Source organism: Bemisia tabaci, chromosome 8 (genome assembly GCF_918797505.1).
Source record: "Bemisia tabaci chromosome 8, PGI_BMITA_v3".
Classification (NCBI taxonomy): Eukaryota; Metazoa; Arthropoda; class Insecta; order Hemiptera; family Aleyrodidae; genus Bemisia; species Bemisia tabaci.
In genome coordinates this window covers 4,370,449-4,387,499 of record NC_092800.1, presented here as the reverse complement: position 1 = coordinate 4,387,499, position 17,051 = coordinate 4,370,449, and the positions used below count along the sequence as shown (strand labels likewise).

Here is a 17,051-nt window from a genome sequence, read left to right as displayed (position 1 = left end):
TTCCTTTACACACTAAAAGGAAACTTTTGCAGGGTTCTCCATTAAAAAGTTGAAAAAGCCATTTTTAACGGCCACCCTAATGTGGCAAAGCTCCCATACAACTTTCAGGCACATTATTGCTGAAAATTAACCGTAAGGTGGGATGTTATTGGGTAAGTACACAAAAATGACCATCTGTGTATGGGAAAGATGTCCAAAAACCTCATCAGAGTTGCCCTAACAGAGGCTTTTCCTTCGTTTAATTTTACATTTGGCTATTCTACACTATCATCACATCTCGATACTTAAAAGGTGCTAATGTAGTCGATAAAAGAAGTAACGAGAAAGGGAGCAAAGGTAAGGAACAGAGAAAATTGAGAGCAAGTTGACATGGTGCCTGACAAGAAAGTGCTAGATAAATGAAAAACATTTTTTGGCGCTTCTAATTACTTTTATTGTTACTGATTTGCTGAATATACAGGTGCAGATATCTCTTTGGTTAATCAGTCCATTATTATGATACATGAAAACATTGAAATATTTACAAACATGAATCAACAAAATTATCTAATTTTAAAACATTTACTCGTATAGTACAAATCATTCCAGATAAAGTATAGTGCGTTCACAGTAAAAGTACTGCATAGCTCGAAAAAAGATTATGTTATGTATGGCTTGTATTGGCTTGTGATATTATGGTCCCTTGACATTTTTTTCACTCCTCAATACTGACAAAACTTTGAAGAGAACTTAAAATTTTCTCTGATATTCAGTGTTTAATTTAAGGCTTGGAACCGAGTCCTGGTCCATGAAAAACAAAATCAAGGTCTGAACTGGAAAACCGCGCATTTCGCTTTTGTCCGCGATTCTCTACAGAATTGCCTGTCTTCCATTATTTTTTCATCGGAGGATTTATCAAATCAACCTCTTGAAAATCTTTGTGATTTTACTTCTCCATTTTAAGAATATTAACACAATGTCCAAAAGTTAGTAGCACTGAAATATATCGGTACCTATGTGGAATGTAGCCAAGTGCTAGAAATACTGTAACATTTTTTGGAAAGCTTACATTTTATTGATAAAATGTAGGCTTTCCAAAATATGTTACATTATTTCTAGCACTTGGCTACATTCCACATACCGATAAAAATGGATATGCAATCTTTGGCGAAATCCAAATCATCCTTCAGACAATAAAGTGTTCGAAGCGAAATGCAATACCTAGGTTGCAAGACCTTAATACTGTTAGGAGCCCTATATGAAATGTTGCATCATGCGTATTTGCAGGCAGATTTTGTGCCTTATTTATGGTGTTCGACGTTTGATGCTCATCCCACAGGGAACCTAAACAGAACTTGTCAGAGAATCGAGACCTTTGATTGCCTACATCGAGTCTCCAGTACTTGTCAGAAAAAAAATGATGAAAATCTCAAATGGACAGTTTCTAAACATACCTTTAACAGACCGACCTTAAATTTTGTTTCATGAGGGGGGCGAGCAAAAAAATGGGTTTGATTCCTATGATGCCATAATTTCACTTACTAAAAAATGTGTTAAAAAAGAATCATCGGCGCCTAAAGAAAAAATTCTGAGTAAACGAGTGGAAAAAATCCGAATTAGGATTGAGAAAGACAAATTTCGAGAGATATTTTGAGATACCGGAGAAATCCTTCCTTTAAAAACTTACAGTTTGAGCCACATTTTTCGTGTTTTATTTTATTTTTCTTGTATAACTTCTAATACATCAGTATGTTGTAAATCAGTTCTTTCTTAAGAAATTCGATTCATTTTTAATTTTGGGTCAAAATGACTCTAATTCAGACCTTACATCAAGAAGGAGAAGAGAGGAATATACTAATCTTCAGCACTTATGACATCGCACTACTAAAAATACTTGACAATTACCTAACTATAATTAGCTTTCTTAGGAACCATGACTTTCGTACAAATAAACTAAATACCTACTGACTTACGAACAAAAACAAACAAAGTCCTATATTAATAAATAAATTAATTATTCAAATAAATAAAATTAATACTGCATGTTTATGGAATAGATTCTCTTCCTAAGTACATCACCTAACTTTTCAGGCGTTCGCCCAGCAGTACGGGGGGTAAAATTAATACTTTGGTCCGAAATGCAATAGATTAGAGTTCCCAACGTTCAAAAGAATCCACTCAGGGACCCGTCTTCATCTAGCACGGAATTTGATAGGAGACGAAAACCCGGACCTGTAACAAATTTGATACATTTAAATTTAAATAAAATTAAATTTAAAACAAAAAACAGCACAACTGGACTGTATTTTGGAAAAAGGGACCAGGAGCGTTGAAATCTGGCTGAGATTGTACAACTATTTTTCTTGGAAGAAAAATCTGATTATCCATTCACAGTTTCTATTTTATTTGCCAAGAAACTGTAAATTTAGGACATGAATAACCATGCAAATTTCGTATTTTTTTCATGATTCCAGTGATTTTATTGCAAAACATTAAGTTGCAAAATCTTAGCAACATTGCAATTCTTCTGGTTCCTTTTTGCAAAATGCAATCCAAATTCCATTTATACTTTACTTTTATTCGGTTCTTTTTTATAATATACAAGATTTCCTATAGACTGCAAAATTTGGCACAGCTTCAATTATTTTCCCTTCTTTTTCATAATACAGTAGAATCTCACTTGTTCTCGTTTTCGGGACCGGAAGTTCCCAGCAGTAGTAATCCTGGCAAGCTTGCAGCTTTGGGACTCTCCGTTGAATGTATATGTGCAACAGAGAATTGGACTACATTTTGCAATTTGGAACTACAATTTCTGCCTCGGTTTTGAAACAACGTATGCACCATCAGTTCCCGAATGCAAATTAGTGTTTCCACGGAAGAGCCAAATCGTAGTTCCGAACCACAAAATGCAGTCCAATTGGACTTAATTTTGCAAATAGGAGCTATACATTCTGGCCCAGTTTAAAAATAACGTATGTACCATTAGTTTCCCTATGCTCATAAATGTTTTTTTCTGATGATCTAGAAAATGTAGTTCCGAATTACAAAATTCAGTCCGATGGGCGATTGCTGACATTTCGAGAGTGATCGCAGAGTTTTGTCTCAAAAATCTCACTCATACGAACCGACATTATAAAGGTTTTATCGACAAATGAATTTACAACTACGATCCCGGCTCGAGACGCCTTCATTTCCCCGTGATACCCTACGCTTTGTCGCGAAGTTAGTTTAGATGCCTATACAGCCCTACATCAAAAACGGTCACTAATTCCTCTACGTAAACACAAGTGTACATACTACCGTGCTGAGGAAAAATGTCGTATGAACATCCGAGAGTCGCCAAATTTACTCCGATAAAATGTTTATTTTTGAGGAGAGTTAGAAATATTTTCTCTTGAAATTTTCAGATGATTAAGATCTAATTACGAAACAAATTCTCTGGAAAATTGAAGGGAAAATATTCACAAGTTTTCCTGAAAATTCGTATTCGATCAAAGGAAATTTGGCGACTAACAAAGGTTCATACGGCGCTCTTCCTTAGCACGGCATCATATGACTGCTACCTTGTGTAAAAGACTGTGGCGAAATTCACGGCAGTATAATCAGTCTACTTTGCTTGCTTCCTTATTTCTAAATATTTTTATTTTTTTCTGCTCATTAGTAAAGGCTTGCAAATTGCCGTCGATCGCTAATTGCCTTCGAATTTAGCAAGAAAAACAGACAAATAATGAAAGTACACGGAGAGTAAAACGTCGTGCAGCAGATCCGAGGTTCGGGTCATATAGACCTCTCACGCTTTTCGGATCATACGAGGGCTGTCCCAAAAGAAACCGGACTTTTGTCATAGAAGGCGAACCGAGCGTCGTAATGAAGTTTTCTTGGGCTTGTTTGAAAGCTGATAAGCTATTGGAGATGCTTGTTTTTACAGAATGCAAAAATTCGTCTTGGTAAGGAAACTACACGCTTTGGAGTAAAGGAAAGTCAAACTCGAGTTGCGATTTTTGTCTTTATTTCAAGAAAAACTTGGATACAACTTAAAAATAAACCCCGGTTTTAAGTTAAAAACTTCGTTGCTCTCTTATTCAAATGCTTAAAAATAAGGAAATTAACATTTTAAGCAGATTACCAAGTCATCACCTATCCCCTTCAAAATACTCGCCAGCTTTGTTGATGCATTTTTGCCACCGTTTCTTCAATTGGAAGAAAAACTGTTGGAAATCCTCAGGTTTGAATGATCGCAATTCCTTCAAGGTGTTCTCTTGAATTTCCGGAACGGTTCGAAAACGTCGACCTTTCCAGGTAGATTTAAGTCGCGGAAATAAGAAAAAATTACACGAAGCCAGGTCAGGTGAATAAGAAGGATGAGGGAGGACACTCATGGCATTCTTTGCACAAAATTCGCGAATTTGGAGGGATGCATGGGCAGGTGCATTATCGTGATGCAGAAACCAGGAATTGGCTCCGTGTGATTTTTTCTTATTTCCACGACTTAAATCTACCTTGAAAGGTCGACATTTTCAAACCATTCCGGAAATTCAAGAGAACACCTTGAAGGAATTGCGATCATTCAAACCTGAGGATTTCCAACAGTTTTTCTTCCAATTGAAGAAACGGTGGCAAAAATGCATCGACAAAGCTGGCGAGTATTTTGAAGGGGATAGGTGATGACTTGGTAAGCTGCTTAAAATGTAAATTTCCTTATTTTTAAGCATTTGAATAAGAGAGCAACGAAGTTTTTAACTTAAAACCTGGGTTTATTTTTAAGTTGTATCCAAGTTTTTCTTGAAATAAAGACAAAAATCGCAACTCGAGTTTGACTTTCCTTTACTCCAAAGCGTGTAGTTTCCTTACCAAGACGAATTTTTGCATTCTGTAAAAACAAGCATCTCCAGTAGCTTATCAGCTTTCAAACAAGCCCAAGAAAACTTCATTACGACGCTCGGTTCGCCTTCTATGACTAAAGTCCGGTTTCTTTTGGGACAGCCCTCGTACATCTAGCAACTTGAGGTCCAATGGATCTCTTGCGTGTGTCAGCAATTTGCGATTTGAATACAGATTCTCGTGTAAAATTTTGCGAAAAACACGATAATGCCACTGGTTTTCTTTCAAATCAACTCCAAAACTCAAAAATTGCTCTCAAAGTTGAGGCCATAATGGAGAGGATATCTTACGTTGCCCTGAGAGTCAACCTCTCTATCAAGTCAAACTCTCTATGCACAGATAGGGAGCAATACATTAACAGGGTTGCCATTTTTAGGGGGTCTTCAAAACTGAAAACACTGCAAACTTGTTCATGTAAAATAACAATTTAATTTGGGGAAAGGCTGCAAAAAGGCTTTTTTGCAACCTTTCCCCAAAGTTGATCTTTGACTTTGTCTTAATTTAGAGATGGGATATCCCCTCCATTACGGCCTTAACTTTGAGAGATTTGCTGAGCTTTGTAATGGATCTCAGAGAAAACCAGTGGCACCATCGTGTTTCTCGCAAAATTTTACATAGCTATCAGTATTTAAATCACAAATTTCTGACTAGAGCCTCCTGAGAGCTCCATTCTGGAAAATTTGAGTTCATTGAATGGCTTCTTTTTTGGGCCCCAAGAGCTCTATGACCTAATTTCCAAAATTACCGACATGTCCTTACTCTACGCTTGTAGGTACTTTAGGTGTATCTTAATTGGATCAAATTTAGCAAAAAGGAACCCACGCAATTACAGTGTTTTCAAAACTGTGTAGTTTCTCCTTCTCTTACAAAAATACCCAATATAAGTTCCGTATTAACATTTCGACAATTATTTTCCTTTAAAATTAACAATTTTTTGGTGGGATGTAAAACAAATTTGCTATTTTTCAACACTGTAATTGCGCTGGTTCCTTTTTGCTGAATGTGGTCCAATTGGGCGTATTTCTATCAAACAGACCTATGTGGAGGTGAGAAATATGGGGTGTGCTCGTGGAAGCTGCATAAGAAACAATGTAAAAGTGGGCGTGATTCCTTTTGAAGAATTGGCAAAGCGGGATTTTACACTCTACCAAATAGACCTATGTGCCAACTGAATGCGGGATTCATGAGCCGCGAGGATGGGACGAGAGCGTTGCGGACAGGGCTCATGAGTTAAAGCGCCCCGACGACCATCTCCCCGTCGTGTCCCAACTCGATCATTGCCGCTGACGTCACTGGCGCTTTATTATTCCCATTCACTCTTACGGCCAGAGAACTAACGAGCACACCCCATATTTCTCACCTGCATATAGGTCTGTTTGATAGAAATACGTCCAATGGACCACTAGACAAGGTACGAATTTCAGCATTCTGATACATGTTTCTTGACTAAAATTTCACGTAAAACACGATGCACACAACGAAAATAACCGAAATCAACTCCTTTCGAAGATATTTTATGATTCTTGGTGCGTGAATTGAAACCATCCGCTCATGAAAACTCAATGCTCTACGTGATTCACATCGCTCGCTAAACATTATCATGAACGTCTCTGCGATAAAAAAATCTGGCAACCTCAATCTTGACGCTTTGGCTCAGCTGTAGCAAATTACTTATAGTTTGAACAACACATGGTGGGAAATGAACATTGCTCGATTGAGAAGATTGCTGAAACCGTTGTAGTGCGCGATTTGACTCACGTAGAGCTTTGAGTTTCTTGTGAGCGGGCAGTTCAAATTCCTCGTAACCATTGTGAAATAAAATCGTTAATATCTTCGTTAGGAGTTGGTTTTAGTAATTTTCGTTGTGTGAATCGTGTACCACGTGAAATTTTGGTTGAGAAACATGTATCAGAATGCTGAAATTCGTACCGTGTCTAGTGGTCCATTATTTGTCTCTTTGGCTGGATCTGAGGGTGTGTGAGAAGGAGGGGTTGCGTGAGTACAGAATGTACCTTCATACCGACAACGTCCGAGGTGCTTGATTTCGATGACGTAACCGGTGGCGCAGGCGTCCTTGACCATCTGGAGCTGGGAGGAGTAGGTGATATTGTTGGTGCCGCAGAAGAAGCCACCCCGGTTGACACTCGGCACGAGGCTGTTGCTGATCACCGCGCTCCCGCCGCCGCCCCCGCCCCCGCCACTTCCACCCCCGTTGAGGCTCTCCCTCAACTTCATCTTCCAGAGCGAGCAGCGCACGCACCGCGGGCTCCCCGTGTACATGTCCACCAGACACTTGTACTGCTCCGGGCACTGGATGTTCCGACACTTGGCCGTCTCTGCCAAAACAAAAACACACCAGTTAACATCCAATCCTCTGCAAAGAAAGACCTGGAGCACTTTTACATGGAGGGATCGGCACATCCCTCCATGGAGAGATCTCCCATCACGGAAAAAAAAACTTCGCGCGTGGGACCCGAAGTTTAGGTCGTATGGATCTCTGAGGTTTCCGGATTGAGCATCTGAACACTTTAGGTCCAGCTGCTGAGGTTTGGATCACGCATCTGAAACTTCAGTTCTTACATCTGACGTACTTCGGTTCTCACATCCGAAAAACTTCGGTTCTCACATCCGAAAAACTTCGGATCTCACATCCGAAAAACTTCGGTTCTCACACCCGAAAAACTTCGGTTCTCACATCCGAAAAACTTCGGTTTTCACATCTGAAGTACCTCAGATGTAAGAACTGAAGTTTCAGATGTAAGAACTGAAGTTTCAGATGTGTGATCCGAGCCTCGACAGCTAGACCTAAAGTGTTCAGATGCTCAATCCGAAAACTTCAGAGATCCATATGACCTAAACTTAGGGCCCTACGCACGAGGTTTTTTTTCTGTGTGGCATAGGAAGGTACCATTGGGCTGATCAATGATCATTGAAAAGGGCCGGTTGCGCTGGCCTCAGAATCGTGTTGAAATGCCTAATTCTCATGAATCAGCTGGAAATAATAAGATCCATCCCACCAGCAACTTTCTACGTTCAAAATTGACCGAGATATCGAACTTTGAAAAAATCGGTTTATGACGTCATCCATCGCGATAGTGACACCCTCGGTTTCTTCTGCCTTAGTTTCCTCATTCAGGGAGACACACGTTTGCCCTGATTACTCGACGTGAAATTTGGATGAGAACAAACAAAGGGAATCAAAGGGTGCCACTGCCGGGCCGCGGTGGATGCCGTCATAAACAGAATTTTTCAAAGTGCGATATCTCGGTTAATACTCTGATTATTTTTAGCTGAATTACAAGAATCAAGCGTCAAAACACAATTCTGAGATCAGCGCAACTGGTCCATTGAGAGACAAAGCAATAGACAACGAAGACAAAGAGAACATTGAAAAGATTCATTGATAGAAGTAGGTGGTTGCAACGGACTCACTAGCGGCAACTCACTGGAGACCATGAAGTTAGTCCGTTATTTCCTCCCTCATTGGTCCGTGAGAACAACCCCTTTCACCAAACAGGATCGCTCAATTTTCCCTTTATCTCCTTTGTCTATAGCCTTGTCTATCAATTTCAATGATCGACTCGCCGTGAAGACTTTCTCTATCGATGGCCAAAGTGCGAAACCACGTACCTTTATTTGCGACGTTGCGGATTTCCTGTTATAATTAGTTTTTTCTTTTGAAAACTAGACAACGTAATATCTTGAAAACTTCCATGATTTTTCTTCTCTGTCAGTGGGATATACCGTATAAATTTATAAGTTATGTAGTTAACTTTTCTTCCTTTAAAAATAAAATATAAGCGGAAATTTTGAAACACCGCTATAGAGATACGTGACTTTCGCCATGAATATGAGAAATTCATTTGGACGCATTCAAACAGAATAAGTATATCAGAAATCAAATTTACACTGAAAACTATCCCAGCAGACATCTTTAAATCGCAGGGCCAGTTTGGCTTTTCAACTCACCCGCTGCTGTGAGATTCTGCAAATTGTCAGTGCAGGGAAGAGCGCTTTCTTTGGCTATGTATGATAAGTTGCCGCTCACCTCAATTGAAGGAGTTTTTGACCCGAAATAGAATGACGGCGGAGCCACACGAACGTTTCAGTGTTTCTTGAACGGACACGAGCTATCGTGTTTAGGCAAACCATTTACTCAGCAAGTCGGGTATCCCTCGTAGTGCGTAATTCTTCAAGAATTACTTTCAGGGCATCATAATGTCAAGATGTCTCTTGCCGTAAAAATAGGAACGTTGCCGTACTGTAAGATTGGTCGCATCATCGCGACGGAATTTGACACATCTGGGATACTTCGTTCTTTTGGTGCCTTGGAGACATATCGTAATTTCAGCAAATATTTATTTCCGTTAAAAAATCTCGATTAATTTTAATCGATAAAAAACTATTCTTGACTTTTAGTTATTAACCTTCACAAACTAATACTTTTTTCAAAGCCACGTGAATTTAAGAAAAAAATAAAGTTTAATTTTAGACACGTTGTCTATTTTATCAAAATTTGATTTTAAAATTGCTCAAATATATTTTTCGGTATAATTTTTATACAATGCTGTAAATGTCTATTTGATTGTTTTGATAATTCATACTCATGAGGCTGTTGCAGCCTTTACGATAATATTTGAGTTTTATTCTATATTCTATATTCATATTCTATTATTCAATTCTAACAGAGCAGATATTTAATGATAACAAGATACATGCCGCTCTTTTTTCCAGCGAGTTTAATAATGGAGATATAGGATGAATTTTGAACTGGGCCAGTCGTATATTTTGAATTACTATGCGCAAAATACTAATGGTAGCTTGGCTCGCAAATTCCAGACACTGGCGCGCAAGTAAATTCTGAATTTCATTAAACATACCGTCACATGCTTTCACGAGGGCAAAAAAAAGTGGAAACGGGAAATGCATTTTATAAGTCTTGTCCTGCCGTGCTAAGGAAGAATGCCGTAAGAACATTCAAGAGTTGCCAAATTTCCTTCGATATGATGTTTATGTTTTGAGGCAAGTTATGGATTTTTTCTTTTAAATATTCAGGAACTTAAGGTCAAATTGCGAACAAAATTATCTAAAAAATTGGAAGACAAATATTCATACATTCATCAGAAAATTCGTGTTTTATCGAGGGAAAATTGGCAACGCCTGAAGGTCCATACATCGTTTTTCCTTGGCACGACAGTGTTGGCGCTCAACCTCTCGCAGGAGGTAAATCCAGTCCACAGACACCTCATTTAAATCATGATGTATTGAGCTAATGCAAAAAACGGCAAGAGATTTTAACGATCTGTTAACGTCAATTCCCAGCCATTAATGTGTCCGTCAAGTTATTTTATTATTTATGCGCTCGAGGAAAACGGTAACAATGTGTCCGCAAGAATGGGGGCTTGCAAGGTTTTTCTGTCAGCGATTAAGACGTTTGGCCGTTTGCAAACATCGTGATATGCACATTTTGTTTTGCTCCTTAGATTAAATGTCCTGAATTCAACTAGACGGATGAGGGTCTCCTCAATGGTGCCCTCCTTATTTAAGAGCCCGCGGTTCTCATTCAGAAGTAGTTTAGTGATGAAAAAAGCATCCGTTAGCATCCGTAATTTGAGTTATGATCATACAGCTGTGCAAATATTTTTACATTCATACATTTTTTTTTCTTTTTTTTTCTTTTTTTCCTTTTTTCTTTTTTTTCTTTTTTTCTTTTTTTTCTTTTTTTTCTTTTTTTCTTTTTTTCTTTTTTTTTCTTTTTTTTCTTTTTTTTCTTTTTTCTTTTTTTTTCTTTTTTTTTCTTTTTTTTAACATATTTAGCGTGAATTGAGCTCTTGAATGTGTAATAAATTTGAAATCAAAGCACTGATTCCAATTAAAAATTTTTTTCATAGACAAAGTTCAAGAAATCACAGTTCAAAATTGCAAAATACAGTCCAATCGATCAGTTGCGATTGTGTAATTAGGTGCTGGTGTGCCACTGGAGCTGTCTTTCAGTACGGGTGCTGGGTGTTGGGTCAGTGTTCCGAATGCAACTTAATTAACATCGGAGTAGCGTTGGGAGGTGTCCTCTTTGTTTGAAGGCGAAACTTTGGTACATCTTCTCTCGATATGTTAAAAGTCGGAAACTGCGTATCTCCCATGAAGCTCTTACGTATGTCAGGAATTTGCGGTTTAAGCACTGATTCCTATGTAAAATTTTGCTAGAAACACTATGGTGCCACTGGTTTTATTTGAAATCAACTACACAGCTCAAAAAAAGCTCTAAAATTTGAGGCAGTAATGGAGGGGAAACCCAGCTCTATATCAAGACATACTCTCTATGCAAAGAGAGAGAGCAAATACATCAACAGGGTTGCCACTTTCTCTTACTCCAAAACTAAAAACACGATAACCCTGATGCTAATATATTTGCCTCCTATCTTTACAAAGAGAGTTTGTCTTGATGTAGAGGTGGGATATCGGATATCCCCTCCATTACGGCCTTAACTTTGAAAGATTTTTTGAGCTCTGGAGTTTATTTCGAAGAAAACCAGGGGCACCATCGTGTTTTTCGCAAAACTGTACACTGGAGTTAGTATTTAAAGCGCAAACTCCTGACACATGCAACAGCTTCATTGATGATCATTTTGAAAAAGGGTACAAGGTGCAAGTCCACTTTTCTTTAAAATTGACTTTTTGACGGATTTACACTCTCCAGTGTGTACCGTTAAAAGATGATGGGAAAAAAACACTTTCTTGGAAAGGCTCCTTGACTAAATTCCTCATTACGTAAGTATGGATCTATTTTGAAGAATGGTGACCTATGTGCATATAAAAAAAATTTCCAAGGCGGCAAATTTTGCAAAATTCGATCGCAAATCAAGAAGTGAACTTACGGTGGAAAACGCTCGTTCCTCTATTTTCCCGAAGATTAAGTTTCAGGGGTTGTTCTTTCACAACTGTGGGTTTTTAATCCTAATTTTCATTATACATCTTCATGAGTAAATTCAAGGAGATGTTGCACGACGAGAGACTGTCGTCGACGAAAAGATTCTAAGGCATCAGTTGCCCTACGACCTTTTGGCGGACAGGAAGTGCAAGCGTTTTTACTTCAAACACTGGCCGCCTCATCAGCGACGCACAGTAGGAAAGAGTCAATGATAAGGGATATACAACATTTGAAAATATTAAAAGGTTTTATCGATGTTGATATGGAACTTAGAGGTTTTAGAAGCGGTTTCATTGCATTTCGCGTACAATTACCTTCAAAGAGCACTCAATAAAATTTATGATGTGAAGCATTAACATCAAAATTTGCAGTTTTAGTCAAAAATTCCATGTCGAACCTCTCTGAGAAGCTCGTTTCATTATGCAGCCAGCCTTAGTGCGAGGATCTAAAATAACACAGACTTCAATTTATTTTTCATGTATACTTCGAGGACATCTCTTGGACAGGAATAATAACTTCTCCACAAAGCAAGCCCAGCATACCCTGGTAAAAATTGGCGATAAGAGCTGTGTTTCAAAATACCATAGGAATTCTTACAGCCGGCTAAAGAAGGCTACAGAAAATCATATAGCTGGCTGTAGAATGCGGAGAAAATCATACGGCCGGGAAGCGATAAAAATTATGCAGCCGGGCTATAGTTCCTATCGCCGGGCTTTACACTTTATCGCCTGGCTGTTGCTTTTTCGCCATCAATTATAAAAGGCTATAAGAAATCGTGTAGAAATTCGTGTGCTTTGGAAATCATTAAGTTTGACACGGAACCACCTTAATATTACAAAACACGCATTATGTTTTCCTTTAATACATATTTTTTTTCATCAATTAAAATAAGAATAATCCATACAGGATGTGCAAACATTTCAAAATCATGAGTTGAATAACGCTGACTCCTCCAGATAAAATATTAGAGCCTAACTCAAAGCGGAGCGGCGACGCACTGGCGCCTACAAACCTAACAGGATACTTCACGCACTGCGCAACGCGTGAAGTATCCCTGTTAGGTTTGTAGGCGCCAATGCGCGTTTCGCGCTGGCTGCCCGCCTGCCGCGCCGCAGCGTGCCACGGCGCTTGAAGCAACTATTTCACACCAGAGGTATGGCACAGTATCATACAAAACTGAAAGCGCTCTAATATATTAGTAATGGCAGGCATCCATCAAAAGTACGGAGCTTTCCTCGCAAAATAAATCAAGATACTATACGGCCTAAAAAGAGAGCCGTATTCCAAAAACTCACTAAGTCCTAGCATACGTAATTAGTAACGTTTAGCATACTCTTTATCGCCTGGATGTTGCTTAATCGCCATCGGCTATAAAAGGCTATAAGAAATTGTGTAGCCGGCTGTAGGTCTATGGTATTTTGGAACACAGATTCTACTGCCACTTTTTACCGGGGTATTGTGAGATATATCTGTGTTAAACGAAGGATTTGTGGCAATTTGCTATTTTTGATCCTCACAGTGAAGCTCGCGTGCCTGGTCAACCAAAGCGCCTTTACTGTCGTGCGTATGCAACACGGACAACCATGGAGCCCGAATAGTTGCACTCAGGATTTCTAGATTTAAAATGACACGTTCGTCGAATTCGACACTAACTGAGGTAGCTTTGCCTCTTTCTTTTGCACCGTAACTTAATTCCAGTGTTCCATCCTGAGCCGATAAAGGAAATTATTGCTAATTTTAACTGTAGACTGTAGCATCGTCAATATTCCGCGTATTGCTCCGATTGTCTAAATATGCAACAATGTTGCCATCATGACAAGACACAAATCGACGGTGAAACTACCAAACCACGTATCTCGTTTGCGGTGTTTAAAAATCTACGCTCGCATTTTATTTTTTTGAAGTAGACCAAATCAATATCATTCCTTGAAATTTTCACAGAATTTTCTCCGCACGAGGAGGAAAAATCACAGAAATTTTCAAGACTGGACGTCAAGTAGTTTTTCATTTAAAAAATAAAGTATGACAGGAAGTCTGCGACGTCGCAAACCGAGATACGTGGTTTGGTAGTTTCACCGTCGAAATTCCACCTCTGTTTTCTCTGATCTAGGAACGACGAATGGGGCAAAGTCCTTCGATGGTGATTTCAAGAATAAATCGAGAGCGCAACCCAACAAATTTGTTTTGTTTTTTGTTTTTTTTTTTTTGCTAGAGAGTTAGAAAAGAGTTGAGTTAGAAATATAAATCAATCTCGCGTAAGGTTCCTCCGATTGAAGTAGATGAGCACGTTTTCTCGATTTCTCTGCTTTATTACTAGAAACGCCGTAAAAAGAACTTTACATGAAAACTGTAAAACTGAGCGTTGTCCTCCATTCTATGAACCGTCCTCCTGTGGTCATGTGCATCAGTAAGTGAAATTTGAAATTAAACAATGCAACGTAGCTAAAGTCCATTATTCGCGACTCATTTCGCTCTCTCTCATTTCTTGGCACTTACCGGCTCAGACAGTCTGACATTTGGCACTCAAAATGCGCGATCAAATTTTTTTTTTATAAAAAAAATAAAAAAGACAGGTGCACCGCTGCAAAGGTCCACGAGAGGAGAAGTTAAAACTGCGCTGCATATCATTTATTGTGGTTGCGGAATATGCAACGCGAAGGAAAAAGACCGTATCAACAACTGGATGTTGCCAAATTTGAACCACTAATATTTTCATTTTTTGCGAAAGTTAGGAATATTTTCCCTTGGAAGCATCGAATACTCTCATCAACGTTTAATTAAAATTCTCTGAAAAATTCAAGAGAAAATATCGAAGCATTCTTCCTGCAAATCCGTATTTTATCTCGGGCAATTTCCCTGCAAATTAAAAAACGGTTTTAAAATATTTCAAAAATAATGTGTCCATAATATTTCCGTAATACTTTAAAAATGCTTTAAAAAAGTTTAGGAAATATTCAAGTGTCAGCACTTTCTCGATATTTTTTTAAAAATAAATTTAAATTATTTTTAAAATATTTGTACAAAAACATTATAATAACACAATATTAATGTTTTCTAGAGTATATTGCAAAAATACTTATTAAAAAATACTTTGAAAGTATTGTGACAACAACTCAACAATATTTTCAGAAGTATATTGTCATAAAAATATTGTCGACAACCACGCTAATATTGTGACCATATTTTTAAAATGTTGCTGATTTGCAGAGTTGGCAACGCTTGAATGCCCATACTTAGCGGTGTTTAGGTGTTTCTACTCGGAATGGGAGTAATGGGCGTTGTTTTGTCACTTGTCGACTCGTTTGACTAATTACGAGGACTGCACACACCGCGGGAGTGCGATATATCGATTGATACGCCATTCAAACCTAAGAAAAAAGATCGATTATCGGGGTGTTCCCAGCGAACACCTTTTAGTAATCGATTCTTTACCATAGCTTCAAATGGCGAGAAATCGATAATCGATCATTCACGCTTCGCCAATGACCGCGGGGACCGGGTATTTTCAGGGTGGATTAGAGGATGACAAGAATCTGCGCGGATCAAAACCAAAGCATGGACAAATAGCGTATGCTAATTCTTACTTTTCGGATTTTTTTTTATTTTTATTTTATTTTATTTTGTTTCATCGCCTGACAATAAGTGCACGCTCGATAAACTGCATTAGCCCCTACCTCTCCCCTCATTAGTCTGAGGGCTCTCATTAAATTCCGTCTGGCGAAAACCGGTTGGGAAATGACTATCCATTTACCCTAATGCGCGCTTTCCTGTCTCCTCCTTGAGCCCCGAAAACCCGAAGGACCAACTTCTACTGCCGTGCCATGGAATAACCGCGTATGAGCGTACTAAGATTGCTAAATTTCCCCCAACAAAACGATTATTTTGAAAAAAAGTTATCAATATTTTCTCTTCAAATTTTCGGAAACGTCAGATTCAATCGTGAGTAAAATTCTCCGGAAAATTAAAAACAAAATGTTATCAAGTTTCCCTAAAAATGAATTTTTAGTGAGGGAAATTCGGCAACGCCTGCAGGTTCAAACGACGCTCTTCATCAAGACGACAGCATAGAAATTCTCCTCAGCATTTCGCTAATCTCCCGTCTGTCACGTTCGACGTGCTTTGCGATATATCGATTGATTCGCCATTCAAACCTATGAAAAAAGATCGATTATCAGGGCGTTCGCAGCGAACACCTTAGTAATATATTCTTTATCATAGCTTCAAATGGCGATATATCGATAATCGATCCTTCACGCCACGCCACTGGTCTCGTTGCGAAAAAAGAGAGAGTAAGAATGCTTACATGGTTAGCAGGAGTTTTTAACAGCCAGAGTTCTGCAACAGAGGGCGAAGCTGGCAGAGATAGGTACTGCCAAAACAAAATTATAATATGGGACTGTTCGTAATAAACGTGAGGCTAAATTTTGGATTTTTGACCTCCCCCCCTCCCCCTCTCTTCATCTCGTAACGTTTTTGAGACGTAGACTCCATCCTTCACGTAAAAACAAACTGGCATAACGTTACCCTCGACCACCCTCCCCATTGAGCGTTACTAGTAAATACTACTAATGTTTGTAACGGACTGTAAAATTTTCTATTTACTTGATTTAAGCTACTGAATTTATTCAATTGCTTGACATACAATTCACTTTTTAATTAAAATCCTTTTTTTTTTTACTTCCTCTCATTTTTTTGGCCATTCAATATAACGATGGCTAAACTAGGCAAACACGGATCATGATTGCAAAATCTCAAACCACCATACTCTAATTTCCTTTTTCGAGGGGAAGTTAGTCAAGTCAACTTATTTACAAGGTGGAGAAATGGTGCCGGGTCCACACCATTTAGTAAGGACTATTTCTCCACCACCATTCAGCACCATATCTCCACCTTGTCACATACAGTTCACTACAAGTTAGTGTTTTTTTTTTTTTTTTTTTTTTTTTTTTTTTTTTTTTTTTTTTTTTTTTTTTTTTTTTTTTTCTCACTTATTTTCAACTCTGCAGAATTTTCTTCAAACAAAATGGAAATTTTACAGAAACCTTGAAACATTTATCCAGTGGATCTCAAATAAAAAAGAGGGGATCCGCGAGCGAGCTGAGGAAAAACTTCCTATGAACATTCGGGAGCTGCCGACTTTTCCCAAATGAAACATTTGTTTCGGAGGAAAGTTATGCTTATATTCCCTTAAAATTTGCAGATATTTTAGATTAAATCTCGGACAATTTTTTTTTTAAATAATTTGACGAAAAATGTTCACAAT

At 38.4% G+C, this 17,051-nt stretch overlaps 1 protein-coding gene across 2 annotated transcripts in view; it reads right to left on the bottom strand.

Annotated features, from left to right (window-relative positions):
- Positions 1 to 408: 408 nt before the first annotated feature.
- Positions 409 to 17,051, bottom strand: part of Fs (Follistatin) — a 116,130-nt gene continuing 99,487 nt past the window's right edge. The window contains exons 5-6 of one of the 2 annotated variants that reach the window (XM_019052850.2): positions 6,873 to 7,196; positions 409 to 2,211 (exon numbers count right to left, since the gene is read on the bottom strand). In XM_019052850.2, the coding sequence (XP_018908395.2) occupies positions 2,144 to 2,211; positions 6,873 to 7,196 (392 nt within the window). In that variant the 3' untranslated portion in view covers positions 409 to 2,143. The remainder of the gene's footprint in view (positions 2,212 to 6,872; positions 7,197 to 17,051) is intronic. The other variant, XM_019052851.2, reaches the window with a different exon arrangement.